This window comes from Canis lupus, chromosome 20 (assembly GCF_011100685.1).
Source record: "Canis lupus familiaris isolate Mischka breed German Shepherd chromosome 20, alternate assembly UU_Cfam_GSD_1.0, whole genome shotgun sequence".
Lineage (NCBI taxonomy): Eukaryota > Metazoa > Chordata > Mammalia > Carnivora > Canidae > Canis > Canis lupus.
In genome coordinates this window covers 32,906,532-32,923,309 of record NC_049241.1, presented here as the reverse complement: position 1 = coordinate 32,923,309, position 16,778 = coordinate 32,906,532, and the positions used below count along the sequence as shown (strand labels likewise).

General features: G+C 34.1%; 1 protein-coding gene across 39 annotated transcripts in view; it reads left to right on the top strand.

Annotated features, from left to right (window-relative positions):
* SLMAP (sarcolemma associated protein) overlaps positions 1 to 16,778 on the top strand; it is a 146,362-nt gene that overhangs the window by 73,404 nt on the left and 56,180 nt on the right. For 23 of the 39 annotated variants that reach the window (XM_038566067.1, XM_038566050.1, XM_038566051.1 and 20 more), the window contains exons 3-11: positions 2,061 to 2,133; positions 6,608 to 6,644; positions 8,443 to 8,505; positions 12,087 to 12,182; positions 12,434 to 12,505; positions 13,842 to 13,982; positions 15,082 to 15,219; positions 16,276 to 16,444; positions 16,530 to 16,580. In XM_038566067.1, coding sequence (XP_038421995.1) covers positions 2,061 to 2,133; positions 6,608 to 6,644; positions 8,443 to 8,505; positions 12,087 to 12,182; positions 12,434 to 12,505; positions 13,842 to 13,982; positions 15,082 to 15,219; positions 16,276 to 16,444; positions 16,530 to 16,580 — 840 coding nt within the window. The remainder of the gene's footprint in view (positions 1 to 2,060; positions 2,134 to 6,607; positions 6,645 to 8,442; positions 8,506 to 12,086; positions 12,183 to 12,433; positions 12,506 to 13,841; positions 13,983 to 15,081; positions 15,220 to 16,275; positions 16,445 to 16,529; positions 16,581 to 16,778) is intronic. The other 16 variants (XM_038566053.1, XM_038566059.1, XM_038566063.1 and 13 more) reach the window with 1 other exon arrangement.

The window sequence follows — 16,778 nt, the reverse complement described above, 5'->3', positions numbered from 1 at the left end:
TTCCCTATATTCTACCAGGGAAAGGAGGGAGTTAAGTAGTTCTTACAAGTGTAGGTGAACTCTGCTGCCCTCAAAGTAAGAGATGTCTTCACCCTGGGTAATGGAAGCTGTAAAATATTAACCAACCATGTTATTTGGCATATTCAGTAATCATTCATTAAATGCCTACTTTGTGCCAGATAACTCTGCCAAGTATGGGATTTAAAAAGTGAAAAGCAACCAATCTTTGCCCCTCTTACAGAGTCTGCTCTAACTGGTGAGACAGTGGTTGCGTAAATGACAAATATTCACAGTGCACTGTGCTTACTATTATAAGAAGTAGATATAGGAGACTCTGGAGACCCCTAAATCAGATAATGAGTTCCGTGAAGTGAAGTAGAAAGTCTGAGCCTAGGGGATAAGTAGCCTTTGGTCATGCAGGCAAGAGGATAAAATGATATCACTGACAGAACAGCTTGTAAAATGAATAGAGTTGTGAAAAAAGGAATTTGGAAATGCAAGTGGCTTGGTCTTGCATAGGGTGTTTATGGTAGCAGGATGGAGGATGAGGCCTGAAGGGAAGGAAGGAGCCCAGGTGGTTCATGGCTGTAATTGCTGTAGATGGTTCTTGATCTGTGTTAGCACTTTTCAAATAATAAGTTAATGAAAATTGAGTAAATTGCACTAAGTTTCTTAAGTTTACTGTATATTTCCAGATGACAGAATAATCATATTACTTCATGTTTATAATATTGTTTTGATGGTTTATAGGCCTGATCACTTAATAAGTTACTCTTACATAAATGCATTAGCTCTATTCTTTTTTTTTTTTTTTTTTTAAGATTTTATTTACTTTTTATTTGAGAGAGAGAGAGTGCACAAGCAGAGGGAGGGATAGAAGGAGAGGAAGAAGCAGACTCCTCACCAAGCATGGAGCCCAACTCAGAGTTTGATCCTAGGACTCTGCAATCATGACATGAGCCAAAGTCAGATGCTTAACCAACTGAGCCACCCAAGCATCCGAGCATTAGCTTTATTCTTAATCCGTTTTATTGAGATATAATTTATTTGCAACACCAGTTTTATACAGTGGGTACAGCTTACTGAGTTTTGACAAATGTATATGGTCACATAACCACTCCTTTTCTAATTATGAGACAGTATATTTTCAGCACCCTGCATTAGCTTTTAATTGGTAAATTAAATAAATTAACTCTTTGAATCCTAACCCCAGAAGATATAATCTTGGAAGAATAGAGAAATAAAAAGCCATCAACCTTAAAACAGCAAAAAAATATTTTCTTATAAAGCCTAATCACAAAGAGAAGCTACTTACTGCCTTTGGGGGGTTTTGTCTCTTGAAATCATCAGAAGGAAAAGGAGGAAGTAAGAAGCAACAGTAAGAAGTTGTCTACAAAATGACTGGTGTAATGTTATATAAAAATGTTAGGGGGTGGAGGAAGAAAAAGCACCAAAACCACAATTTTAAATACTGAACTGGAAATCTCAGACTTTAATAAACAGAGTACCAGAAGCAGCTTCACTTGTCTGAGGTCTTGGTTTTCTCACTCATCAAATGGGAGAATTGAATGGCATATTTCAAGCTCTATTATGCAGAACTTACAAGTTTTGTTAGGCATGGATAGGAGTTACAGATTGAGGAGGACAGGAGAATTAGGAATTAGGGCTAACTATTAAATTGGGGAATAGTTGGAGTTAGGTTTTGATGCCAGAAGATAGAGGAAAAAGTGCATTTCCTCTCCTCAATTGTATTTACATAAATTCAACTGACCTTTTATTGACTGCTACAGCATTGGAGGTTAGGGCACTTTTCAAAAACAATTCTATCTATAATTCTGCCTCGCAGCTGTGATTCAGTATAAAAACAGGGATGACTTTCTCCAGGGGAGTGAATACTGCCATTAAACCACCAGATTAAAAAACAAAAAACAAACAAAAAAAAAAAACCACCAGATTTTTTTCGGAAGTTATTTAGGAATAAAATGTTTGGATATGAGAGATACGAAGGTTTGTATTTTTAAACAATTATTTAATCCATCTAATTTGTTTATTTTAACCAGTTACCCATGGATGTATTGTTTCCACAATAAAACTTTTTCTACCAGATGGTATGGAAGCCCGGCTCCGCTCAGAGTGAGTATAATTTAGTGCTATGAAGTTTTTATATTAATTACCTTGGTTAATAATATTAGAGATGATGGTATACAGTTAACACTTCAGGATTATTTTAATAATGGTAGAACATTAATGTAGTATTTTAGAATATATTTCATTTTAATTGTTTTTTCACATTACCTACAATGTTACTAATGTTTTTCACATTACCTACATTACTACAATTCTAGTAAATAATAATATATAATGAAGCACAGATTATTTTGTTTCCAAATTTAACTTTCCAATTTATATTTTGATGGATTATTAGTTGTATTTCAAAATATTTAGGATATGTAAGTTACTGATGAGTGGTAACTGTATTCATTAGTGGTAAGAACTGTATTTTGATCTGTATTTAATATAGGACTTCTTAAACTGTGATTTCCTCTGAAGTTAATGCCAGTGTCATGATCTTTTAGGACGTTGAGGGTGTTGATATAGTTAGTAACCAAATAGGTGGGAGTTTTGGAGGGATTTTCCAAGGCTGTATTTTTTTTCCCCCTCAAGTGGTGGAAAGATCATTCAGTTGAGGACAAACTTGAAAGGGAAGAGTTACTCATAAAATGTAAATGTTAAAACCTAAACATAAGTATATTTTAGTCTTATGCTTTTCATAGGTTATCATTATATAGTAATTATTAAACGTAAGCATTTTTTATCTGGGGAGAAGACTGTGTATATGCAAGAAACTTGTTTGTACACCCAACATAATATTTTTTATCCTTCAGAAGCAAAGACAAAGATTTGAAGGTGGGAGGTTAAGATAAGCAGTAAGTTTAAAGCAAAATAGAGTCGTGAGTAGGAGAGAGAATGAAAAAGAAAGCAGAGGCTCTTCTATTACTTTGGTAGTCTGTGCTTTCATTAGAACTACTATATATTTTGCTTCAGTTAGAAGCTACCAATATTTTTTAGCTTTAAGGATACCTGGAGCAAAGCAAAAAATTTTAAACATTTAAATGTAAAATCTGTTTCCTATTCTATATTATAGTTTAATTATTAAAAATACAGTTAACTTTGGGAACTTTAATATGACTCTTTTTATGAGTCAAGGGTTAAGTTTTTAAAAGTAAGAGTAACTATTAATCAACTAATGATGTGTGGCTTCTAAAGACCTTGATGTTTTTGTGTGATAATGAGATTTTTCTTTCATGGAGTTAAAAGCTTTGAGTAATTATATAAAGGATCATCTGTCATCTCAGGTTCCATCTAAGAGGGCATGTCAATTTTTCAAAGTCTGTGTTAGTGAATTGTGTCCCTATCCTTCTTGTTTCCCCAATGCTTTTCATCTTCCCCATTTCCTTCTCATTGTTTGGTTTTTCTTATGTGGTTAAATATTAGTATCGTTTAAAATTTTGCTGCCGGCTTCATTGTACATAGTTTGGCTGACTTTCTGGAGAAGATGAATTTTAGACAGGCAGTTCTCTGGAGCTGTAGGAAGATCACAATGGTCTTCAGAGGCAGATAGTCTCATTCAAAGCCCAACTCCACCTATTCTGTGACTTGATGAGGCCTCCCTTTTCTCATTTGAAAAATGAAGATAACAATAGTACTTATTGAGCAGGAATTTTATGAGGAAGACTAAGCAAGGTTATGCACTTAAAGAGTTTTGTGTAGTACCTGGCATATATTAAGCACACAATGATCATTGGCTGTTTCTGTTACTATAATCTTTTTTAGCCATCAAGATACTTTTGGGTATGCCAGAATGCTTAGTTTAAGGTATATTATATACATAGCATTTGATGCTTTTAAGATTCTCACTAGCTAGTTCTCAAAAAGTTGATTCTTTTTTCTTCCTTGTTTTTGATTACATTGCACAAATAATTTTTTTTTTAAGTTACCACTATACCCAACATGGGGCTCAAATTCATGACTCTGAGATCAAGAGTCATATGCTCTACTAACTGGGCCAGCCAGACATTCCTGCACAAATAATTTTTAAATGATAACAAACGGAGAAAAATTGCCTGAAACCCTACCATCCCAGTACTGATGGTTTTCCCTTTCTGCACTGCCTTTTTGCATATGAACATAGTTCATATACAAAATATGTATATTTTGTATACAAAATATTCGATATATATAAATCAACCAAATACAATTCAATTCAATATACAATTCAAATACAATATAATTCAAACAAAATACACCTATATCCAGAATAGTTTCTGTAAGATACACACACACACATACACCACACATATATTACTCATGGAATAGTTTAGCTGAATTTTTAGCCTTTTGCTAACCAGTTTTTCACAAGACCAGAAAATTTTGTACTTCAGTCACTAAGAAAACTGGATTTAAAAAAAAAAAAAAACTGAATACTATTTGCTTCGATTTAAATTATCTTAAGTTCATTTGCCTGTCTGTACATATCTACAGAGAAAAAGATACATACCCCAGATGGTTATCTCTAGGTGCTTGCATTAGGTAATTCTTACTTATTTCCTCATACTTTACACATTTTCCATAATCAGTATTTCTTAATTTTGTAGTCAAGAAAAAGAAAGTTACGTTTAAAACGTCTATTCCATGTTTATGGGTAGAGAGAAAAACTAAATTTGGCATAATTTTTTAAACCTTCATTAGGCACCAGCTTTGCTAGGGCCTTTTGATAGATTCTGGGGATCCAGAGGTGATTGGTACCTGAAAACACATGTGAAATCAAAGAAGTGAAGGGTTATATAATCTCAGTTGGGAGTCTGTACAGGATCGTGTGTGCTCAAAAGGGAGGATATGCTGGTACTTAATATTCCATTTTACTTAGCATTTTAGTGTATTTGTGATTAATTGAAGCATTTCTTAGGATGTTTGTGGTTACTACAGTGGGATCAGAATTGTCATTTCTATTTTTAATTCGTGGAAGATAGTTTCTCATTAGTTTACACATGATTAACCAGTTGAATCTAGGAACTCCAGTCAGCCTTTAGGCTCACTATCACCAGAGTAGCACCTAGGATATGAAGTGATTAGCAACTTGTAGGGGATGTGGGTGGGCAGCCTTGCTTTGTGTTCTCTACTCACCCCAACACACACACAGTATCTTACCAAGCATTGTAAGATAGGAACCCTAGCTTCCCTAGCTGCTGAGTTCTCATTGGGAGTGGTAGTAGGGTTAAGTGATAGAATGTTTTAGGTTATGTTCAAAGCTCTTAATTATATTAACATGTTTAATGCTTACAGTTACCGCATGGGGTTGTTTTTATGATTATCCCCATTTTATGGATGAGGAAGTTGAGACCTATAGTGCTTTAGGTAACTTGCCCAAGATTACACAGCTGGTAAATAGAGCCAGATACACAGCTGGTAAATAGAGCCAGAATCTAGGCCCAGTCAGTATGACATCTGAGCCTACATGCTTAACTGCTATACTATACTGCCTGTCTGTCAATAGTACTTTATAAGGCCCAAAAGGCAATTAGTATCAATTATACTATCTGTCTAATGCTTAGTTTTAAAGAACTATACCAAGTTTATTTATTTTTATTTTTTATTTTTTTAAAGATTTTATTTATTCATGAAAGACAGAGAGAGAGAAAGAAGCAGAGACACAGGCAGAGGGAGAAGCAGGCTCCATGCAGGGAGCCCAACATGGGACTTGATCCCAGGTCTCCAGGATCACACCCTGGACTGAAGGCAGCACTAAACCACTGAGCCACCGGGGCTGCCCTATACGAAGTTTGGATTCATACCTATATCTAAGCTTTCTGGTTGCTAGTGTGTGATATAATAATACTGTTTAGTTAGCTAAAGTTGTTCTCTGCTAGAACAAGTTTCCAAATTATAGCTTTCTTTCTAGTAGAACTTTGGTTTTTAAGACTTTGTGTATAGGAATACTTAATTTTAAAAGAACATAATGTACACATTCCAAAATTAAAAATGGATAATTTAAGGAGTACTTCTTTCTTATATAGAAGTTCTATAGTCATGGCATTCACCAGAACCCTCATTAAATAGTGGATTCCTCAAGGGCATTTAATACACTTTGATTTTTGAATTTGCGTTTAGAAATATATTATGTGGGGACACTTGGGGCAGCCCAGGTGGCTCAGTGTTTTTTAGCACCTGCCTTCAGCCCAGGGCGTGATCCTGGAGTCCTGGGATTGGGTCCTGCATCGGGCTTCCTGCGTGGAACCTGCTCCTCCCTCTGCCTGTGTCTCTGCCTCTCTCTCTCTCTCTCTCTCTCTCTCTCTCTCTGTCTCTCAAGAATAAATAAATAAAATCTTAAAAAAAAACACACACAAATATGTGTAAAAGATAGATTTATATATTTATTACCTTGTTTTCTAAGAATTTTGTGTATTTATGAGGATTGAAAATAATTCACATTCTTTTAATTATATGAAAGCAAGTATATCAACTTGGGGTTTAAGATATTCTGGTACTGTCATACTATTTCCGCTGTTGTCAGGAAATTAGATAAAAAATTCTAAATTTTACTTTTCAGTGTCATCCATGCTCCATTACCAAGTCCTGTTGACAAAGTAAGCTACTAATGATTATTTTTTCTAAACTAACTATATGGCTTTGGAAAGTGTTTTTGTTTGTTTTTAATATGCTTTAATTAGAAACTTATTTTTCTTCTGTAACAAATTATATATAGTGTGTATAGGTATTTGGTTATTGCAGTCTTCTGATCTGGAGAAGTTAGGTTGTTTGTTTCTTAGGATAAAACCTTTGTTATCTCAAGTAAATGGCTAATTATATAGAGTAGAGTATAATTATATAGAGTAGGAGTACTCTATATAGGAGTATGCCAAAGCAGAGATACGCAGTGTTAGTTACTACTTTTTATTCTGGAATACAGTCTGTCTAGGTGTATTCATTAAACTTTATGCCCAAATAGTTCACCCAACATATACCAACATATAAAAATAGCAGAAATATGGGTTTATGGAAATTGCTCTTTTTTTGTCCTTGAAAATCAGTTTTAACCTGATTTGGTCAGAAATTTTGCAATAATTACTTGTTAGCATTTTTCCTTTTATTAAGAATTAATGTTATAATAAACTGTAGATATCATTGCTAAGTAGCAAAAAAATACATCTATATCTTTTGACATTAATGTGCATATTTTTTCTTAGTGTACTAACTAAACTATTGGAAAAAAATTTTACATTTTTGCGTTCCATTTGGATAAAGACTGAAAGCTTGCCTAAAACTGAAGTTCTCTGCTAGATTCCTTTTTCAGAAGTAAAATTGGTTAATCATCAACCTCAGTAATACCAAGAATTATTTCAGAAATAATGTCCTTGACAATTTAAGACTAACTTTTAAAAATAATGCCACTTCTCTGAATTCTAGTTAGCATATTAATAAAAATATACTTTCTGAACTTAATCAGGATTGATGCTATTAACATCATTAAGTTAATACATAAGGCTTGGTAGTATTGAGGATATGGGTAAATGTTACAGCAATCTAATGGTATCATCTTTTGGGGAAGTGGTGAACAATGCCATGGTTCTATGTTTCACACTTGGAAAGAACCCTTTATTGAAGGAATTTCTTCTAATACTCTCAAGTTCTAAGTATTTTTTCTGTGGTTTGTAATTAAAACATCATTATTTACCAATTATTCTTTTTTTTAAACTTAATTGTATCTTCTCTCTCTCTTTCTCTTTCTTTTTTCTTTCTTTCCTTTCTCTCCTCCTTTCCTTTCCTTTCCTTTCCTTTCCTTTCCTTTCCTTTCCTTTCCTTTCCTTTCCTTTCCTTTCCTTTCCTTTCCTTTCATTTTTCCTTCCCTTTTCCCTTCCCTTTTCCCTTCCCTTTTCCCTTCCCTTCCGCAAACCTATTTTCATTGCCTCTGGCCATTGGACAAAGTGTTCCATTTCATGTCCTATCTCTCCCGACACCTCCACATACAACTCCCATTTTGAAGATGGCTACTTCTAAATAGATTGTGACTTGTTGACTATTTAACAATGAATTTTAAAGGGGAAAAGTGTATATCTCTTGATTTAGAAGGTATTATTTCTGAATTAAGAAAGCGCTGTATTGCTTTTGTGCTGTCTTCGTGATTTGGTTTATCAAGGAATGTTTTCATGAGTAGTACTTGTTCCACAACCCTGCTTATGAATCTCAGACTGGTCAGCAAAAAATAATACCATTTACAAATTCTAGATGTGAGAAATATTTTGAAAATGAAAGGAACTAATTGAGCTAAAAATAATTTTTATTTTGTATATTTCAGTAAACAGACATTTCAGGGACTTGGTTTGGCTTTAATGTCTTTTAAAATTGTTTTGTGTGACTATTGGTACTTGTGTCATTTGTTTCTAGGTTGCTGCTAACACTCCAAGTATGTACTCTCAGGAACTATTCCAGCTTTCTCAGTATCTACAGGTAAAAGTAAATCTTGAAAATTCTTAGTTTTTAAAAGTAGAATTAACTTAGATTTGATTTTACTAGTTCACAGATATAGACTAAAGAAATATTAATTGGATACAAGTACAGAAGAAATATCCTTCAAAGTTTAAAAAAAGATTAAAACTAGGTCTTGTGAAGAAAGGATAAAAAGAATCAGGATTATTAAGTCTAGAAAAGATAGGATTCTATACAATAGAAGTTTTTTTTTTCCACTCAAATATGAGGAAATTTCAAAATAGTTCTTTATTTATAGATGACTTTTAAATAAAATTAAACCTGGAGAGATTTTGGTTGCTTTGTATAATATTAATAGCAAGTAATTATATAGCACTTATTATATGCGAGACTCTAGTCTAGTCCTTTATCTCTATTCATTTCATCTTCAGAACAATCCTGTAAGGTACATATCTGGTAGAGGTAGGATTTGAACCAGATAGTCAGACCTCAGAGTCTCTGCCCTTAGTCACTGTGCTGTGCTGCTGGACCTGTAGAAAGATATCTTGATAAGGCAGATTCATAGACGAAGTTAATACCATATTTAAAGAGCCATAGAAATCTCCAAAAAGAAAATAAGTGGGTTTTTTGTTCGTTTTCTCTTCATTTTGGGAGATTTGGGTTGGATAATGGTTATTCTTCTGGTGAGGAACCATGGTGAAGAAAAACCCTAGATCAGGAATTTAGAGATTAAACTTTTTATCTTCGCTCTGCTAGTGAGTTCTGTAACTTTGGGTAATCATTTTCTATGTAGGTTTTCAGTTGCTTTTTAAGAATGTTAGGACCAAACCAGTGATCCTGGTTCCTTCGTTCTTTTATAGGAATCAATCCCTAAGAGCAGTTCCCCCTCAGTTAAGAATGTGCAAGTTTGAAAATTGTCAGAGCATTAATCACATCTTACCCTAATGGTGCATAGAAAAGCCATTTTACATAATTGCAGTTTAGTAGAATGTCTATTAATAGACTCTAGCAAGAATTCCCTGGACTTGGTCTAGGGACCAAGTCTGACCTTAACCTCTGACCTACTGTGAGCCTCATTTTCTTCATCTGTGATGTCGGCATAATAGCATGTATCTTACAGAATTGTCAAGAATAAATGAATCAATATATGTAATGCACTTAGAATAGCAACTGTCACATAGAATGTATGCCATACATGTTAGCAGTTATTTACCACTCAGTAAAGGAAGGCACATTAGCTGACCTAGATCTCTTATTTTCAGAGGTAGAAGAAAACTTTGAGATTAATCCAATCTAGCCTCCATTTCTCATATGCGAAATATGGGACTCATATGATTAAAATTATTTCCCAAAACTACATGCTAAATAGTTACTAGTCATCATGGACTATGAATCTAATGCCATGGCTCACTCCAGTACTTTTTGCAATTTTGTCAGTTCCTTGAATATTCATAGTGGGCATAATCTTTCACTATTCATTTCTGATTCTTTATTTTTTTTTCATTTCTGATTCTTTAGAGAAGATTATATTGTGCTGTCTTTTCTGTATACATCTTTTTGAATTGCTAAAGTTCTAATGTAAATTGTAAAACTTTTGAGTAAAAGCTGGAGTACATTTCATGCCATAGAACCAGAAGGCCATTCCTGGAAGTATGAGATTTCTGTTAGGATGTGGTTCATGGAATTATGAAACTCTAAGTGGAATTGAGTTCAAAAAGATGAAATTACACCATCTAGTGGAAGTAGTAATTGTTTGGTGGTTTTGTTTTTAAGTAAAGCTTTTTTGCAGCATTTAGTGTCATTTCCTGGATATTAGGAATATTTCAAGAGCTTAACATAGGGACGCCTGGGTAGCTCAGCGGTTGGGCGTCTACCTTTAGCTCAGGGCATGATCCCGGGATCCAGGATCAAGTCCTACATTGGGCTCCTTGCAGGAAGCCTGCTTCTCCCTCTGCCTGTGTCTCTGCCCCCGCCCCTCTCTTTTTCTCTCTCTCCATGTCTCTCATGAATAAATAATTTTTTTTTAAAAAAAAAAGCTTAAACTTGGCAACTAGTCTCTTTTAAGTGTAAGCTGTGTTTTATGGCTTTTGTTAGATTCCTTAATCTTGTACTTTTATTTTATTTTTTAAAAGATTTTATTTATTCATGAGAAACAGAGAGAGAGAGAGAGGCAGAGAGACACAGGCAGAGGAGAAGCAGGCTTCATGCAGGGAGCCTGATGTGGGACTCAATCCCGGGACCCCAGGATCACGCACTGGGTGGAAGTCAGGCACTAAAACCCCTGAGCCACCCAGGCATCCCTAATCTGTACTGTTAGAGTTATATTTTAAAATGGTACCTGTAACTCTAATTAGATCAGATCATTGATTAATCATTGGTTATCAAGGATGTGTAGAAAAATAAATGCATGCTTTAAATCTCAAGTACTGTATGAAGCATATCTTTTTTTGTTGAGATGGCTCCAGAGATGGGGTAGTACGTGTTTTTCTTTGGCTAATGACAGGAATAGAAGAAAGTGAAATTTAAAAATGTGCCATAGGGATCCCTGGGTGGCGCAGCGGTTTGGCGCCTGCCTTTGGCCCAGGGCGCGATCCTGGAGACCCGGGATCGAATCCCACGTCGGGCTTCCGGTGCATGGAGCCTGCTTCTCCCTCTGCCTGTGTCTCTGCCTCTCTCTCTCTCTCTCACTGTGTGCCTATCATAAATAAATAAAAAATTTAAAAAAAATGTATAAAAATGTGCCATAACCACAGCTGAATGCTATGTGAGCATTTTCACCTTGCTCCTTCTAGTGAAGGAGACCCTCTTAATAGCTATCAAATGTTAACAGGAGACCTAGAGATAAGGCTTTGCTTGCCAGTGTCCTCTGTAAAAATACCCTTTTGGAGCTGCCAAATAGTTATATAACTCCTTGACCCCCTTAATTACATGTGGACGCTTACTTATTTTTGGCATATTTGATCTGCTAAGTAGTATACGGTCACAAAGAATCAGAACACCTGGAAACGCAATAGATTGTGAAGCAGTCTCTCTTTAAATATGTGTGTGTGTGTGTGTGTGTGTGTGTGTGTGTGTGTATAACATTCTTAAAAGGAAAAATTAAAGACATTTATATTTTAGATGTCATATTTATGCAGCAAAGCCATTAAGAAGTATCTTCACTACCGACCAGATTGTTTAGCTTAGTTTGGAATGAGTTTGTTCTAAAAGATATGTATATATTCAAATATATATATATATACACATATATATATGTGTATATATATATGTAAAATGAAGAGTTAAAAATTTGTTGGATTCTTGTAATCTGGATTTCCTTTTTTTTTTTAAACCCTTGTGAATTATAAGTAAAAAGAAAACAAAAACAGGGGACTGTTTTCTGTTAATAGGGGAAGGTGCAGCTCAGTACCTCTAATAGACCAAGAAATAAGGCTAAAATGATGTGGCTTATATATATTTTACAAGGTAGATTTATCAGGTTTGAAAGTAAGATACAAAGTGGGATGTAATATGAGAATATTTTCAGAATGTACTGAAATTTGATTTTTCTTCAAGGAATCATGCTAGTTTATTAGAATCTCTTTTGTGATTTGTGCTATTAGGAGGCCTTACATCGGGAACAGATGTTGGAACAGAAGTTAGCCACACTTCAGCGGCTACTAGCCATTACCCAAGAGGCTTCAGATACCAGTTGGCAGGTATTCCAATTGCGTTTATATTCAAGAAGCATTGAAGTGTAGTTTAATATCCCTTAGATGTTGATTAAAAGTGAAATTTTTTAGCAGGCAAAGTCATTTCCTAATGACCAAATATTAAAAATTTATCATTTTACAATGGTCAGTTTTATAATTTTATATCTTTTTTTTTTTTTGGCAATAGCAACCTTTTTGATATGTATAATTTTTAAATTACCCTGAGATTTTATTTATATTTAATTTTTCTTCAACAGGCTTTAATAGATGAAGATAGACTTTTATCACGGTTAGAAGTTATGGGAAACCAATTACAAGCATGCTCCAAAGTAGGTATTAATCTCAAATAAAGATCCATAAAGAAAAATGCATAAACTATGCATTAAAAACGCATAGTTTTTTATGTAGCTTCGTTTCTTTGACATTTTGAGTACATGCTAAAACATTTATATGTTTTCACCATTCTTTTAAATCTTTTGTCATTATAGGAAGTTTCAAACATACATGTAAAGAGAAAGAATTGTATATCGAATACCTGTATACAACTCTTTCTTTTTTTTCTATCATAGTTGATATTTGCTGGAGAAACTACATCATCTGTGCTCTAATTTCCCTCAATGTGGATTGTTAAACATTCTTCTAGCTGTCCTCCCATACCATAAATTGGTAGTTTGATCTAGAGATTTAATCTGATTTAGGTTCAACTCTTTTTTTACCAACAACTCTTTATGAAGAGTATTGTGTACTTTCACCAGAAGGCACCATGTCTAGTTGTCTTTCTTTTTGAGATGTTAGCAGTCTTTGATAATGCTTGCCTAAATCCATTATTAAGGTCGCAAAAATGATGTAGTTCTATTATTCCTTCATTTATTAGCTGGATTACTTCTATAAATACTTCTATTCCCCTTCATAAACCATTTTGTTACCCTGAAGTCACTTCTTTAGGAAAAGCAGGATAAGTGATTTTCTCCTTTTATTTACTGGATTTTAAAATAATGAATTGGTTCCTTCTCATCCATTAAAGAATGACCACGAAGTGTTTTTTTCTCCAAACTTAGATTTAAATATATTTCATATGTTTCAGCCTATTCCATTTGTTGTTCTTATTGATGCTCAAATTATCCCATCTTTGGTCAACGGGAACTTCTTCAGTTTGGTGCCTGAGTCCTTTTGGTAGAAGGACAGCAAACTTTGATAGCTTCCTGCTGTCATAAATGGCAAAGTTTTAAACTTTGTCTAAAACAAAGTGTTCCAGACTCATACATTTCCTGCCTGAGCTGGAGTCAGCTTTTTCCTCAGGGTACTCTTATTCCTTTTGGTTTAACCACTGTTTTAAAATGTGTGGCCCCTTTGAAAGTAAGAGATTATTTTTACCCACAAATGTATATGACAAATAGGAGACTTAATTAGTTTTGTACATATGAGATAAATTCTCAATTTCCTTTGACATCTTTTTTCTGTTAGAATGTAGAGTAATATATTTGTGAAGGCGCAATTTACAATGCAACTTTTGAATAGAGCTTCAGTTAATATAGGACCAACATCATTTGTATTTGGAGGTATCTCAATATAGAACTCCAAGAGCATCATAATGTGTTATTTTTTTCAAATGGTAAATACTTAAAAAATAACTTGGCTATAATTATAAATATCTTCTAATCCTAGAATCAAACAGAAGATAGTTTACGGAAGGAACTTATAGCATTACAGGAGGATAAACACAACTACGAGACGACAGCCAAAGAGTCCCTGAGGCGGGTTCTTCAGGAGAAAATTGAAGTGGTTAGAAAACTTTCAGAAGTTGAGGTATTTCATTTTAACAAATACAAAATGGTAGTGTGGCTTAAAATTGCTAATATTCTAGGACATTTTAAACTTGAGTTTTATATAGCTAGGAAATATTTTGTGTCTATCAAGTGGGTAGGGGTAGTATGCTCTTTTTGTTGTTAGGAATTTTCAATATAATCATGTGAGTTCTGGTGCTTGTGGTCCCTACTCAGTGACTGAGCAAATAAAAGCCTTCATCAGGGAGTTTTACTATGTGCATTCTGCTTAGGAGTCAGCCTCTCACACAGTGGACCATGATTTGTGCCAGGGAATTGATCTCCTGTCACCTAGTTTTGCTTTTCTACTCTACTAATTCCACACCTGCGGAAGGTGGAGAACCTTACCACTGTTCTTATTTACCCATCCTCTAGAGAAGAACTCTGACTTACAGGGAAAATATTTCTTAGGTCCTTTCTAGGTCTTTTAGGAACAATCAAAATGTGATTTTCGTTACTTTAAAAAGAACCTAATTGATGATGTAGGTCATTCCTTTGGAACCACTGCGAAATTACCCAGAAGTTATTTGTTACTGGGTTTAGTTAAAATGCCCATTGTAAATTGAATAGTAAAAATACTATATATAATATATAGTATATACTGTAGAACATGGTATAGTAATATAATACAGTAATAGTTTCTATAATAGCCTCATCCCATAGCAACTAATTCACTGTTGTGTCATTAGTTTGACATACAAGGAAAGAAAGTTACTAGATGTTTTCTAATTTTATTAAGTTAATTATGCATATTATTAAACTTGTTTTCAAGAATTGATAAGCTTAAAATATTTTCAAGTATAAAAGTCATACCCAGTGGCCCTTTAAAAGAGTAGTTATGTAAAAGTAACATCCTTTCCTCCCCTGACCGTTTTTTTTCTGTTGTTTTGTTTTTAAATTTTTTTGTTGTATTTTCTGTTTTAGCATGTACCTAAAGTAAAGTAAAATTCTTATGTTGTTTACCTCATATAAAGTCCAGGACAGATGTTAATTTAGAGCAGCTCATAGAATTATACTTTTTATAAGTTGAATTTAGAATGTGCATTTATTCTAAATCCATTATCTGTAAATTTGAATTACAGCGAAGTCTGAGTAATACTGAAGATGAATGTACCCATCTGAAAGAAATGAATGAACGGACTCAGGAAGAGTTAAGAGAATTAGCCAATAAATATAATGGAGCAGTTAATGAGATTAAAGATTTATCTGATAAATTAAAGGTATGTAGTTACTCAACCTGAAAGTATGTTAATTGTTCCTAACACACTGGATAGATTAAGAGGTTAGGTATTGCTGAACAGTTGTTGATGTTATATTTGGTAATGGTTGAATTTGTAGTAAAAATAAGGTGCCATTTAGCCCACACCCCGCTGCCACAGATCATTGAAAGTCTGTAAAAGCTGACATATTTCTTCTGGATGGAAATAAATACTACTTCACAACAGGCATCTTTTAATATGGAGTAGATGTATATCAGCAAACCCCAGGATATTTAGACTTATTAAAAACTTGAACCTCCTTATCCTTGGACAGCCCCAAAGGCAGAGAGCCCAACTATGTTAGTGCTGTAACAAGCCTAGAAGTAATATTGGAGTGATTTGTATGACTCTGGTAGCCTCCAGGGAGCTTCAGCTGCAGCTCTCTATAGCTTTTGGACGTTTAGGATAAGGACAGATGAGACCATAGGTGATGTCAGGTTGGTCCTTTAAAATGTAATAACTGAGTTTGTGAAGACCCATCTTTAAATTATTCAAACTATGGATTGAGTGGCTAAAAGCTGCATGTTTGTTAGAGAAGACCAGGACATACCTCCCCTCTATGTGATTGGTAAACCTGTAATAAAGATTGGTCTTATTAAAAGGAGGTCATTTAGAAAAGTGCTTGTGATCATCATTCCTTCAACTAAAGACAGTTTTGTTTAAAATTTCAAAGTATGTTATGTTTTGGAACTTACAAACCAATTTAAACAATAGTAATTTCAGGGGAAAACCTTATGTATTTCCCCCTTGAAAACTGTGGAGGTTTTCTTTTTGATCCTCTTATCTCTATGTATTAGGTAGGCAAATTTGCCTGCTACGTGTTTTTCTTTCCTAGGTGATAGGGAAGCATGACCTCAATGCAGACCACTTTTGACATTATTTTGACATTTACAAATATGTGCTATAATACTGAATATTCTCCTTAAAGGTTGTGGTGAATAAAAGCAGTCCTGCTTGAGGCCTCTTAAGGCAAGTTCAGACTAATGAAAGTACGGAAATTTTTTTCTTTCTCGACAGGTAGCAGAGGGAAAACAAGAAGAAATCCAACAGAAGGGACAAGCTGAGAAAAAAGAATTACAACATAAAATAGATGAAATGGAAGAAAAAGAACAGGAGCTCCAGGCAAAAATAGAAGCTTTGCAAGCTGATAATGACTTCACCAATGAAAGGCTAACAGCTTTACAAGGTAAGTTAGCTAATCTAGAAATTGATTTGATTTGATTTTTTCTTTTTATCTGTGAAATATCTTTTTCTTGGACTTTTATTTACAGTACGGTTAGAACATCTTCAGGAGAAAACTCTTAAAGAATGCAGCAGTTTAGGTAGGTGTGTTATCAAATTTCTTATTTAAAGCTGAATTTTATCATTGAAACTTTTTCGTTTACTCTCATGGGGAACTTATTTTAAGAGGGATATTTTATGTATTCGGTATAAAGTATCTGTACTCTTTCAGAAAATTGCCCTTAAAAATATACTTGATTGCCACAAGTGGGCACCATTGTTTAGTCCTTGAGATAGAT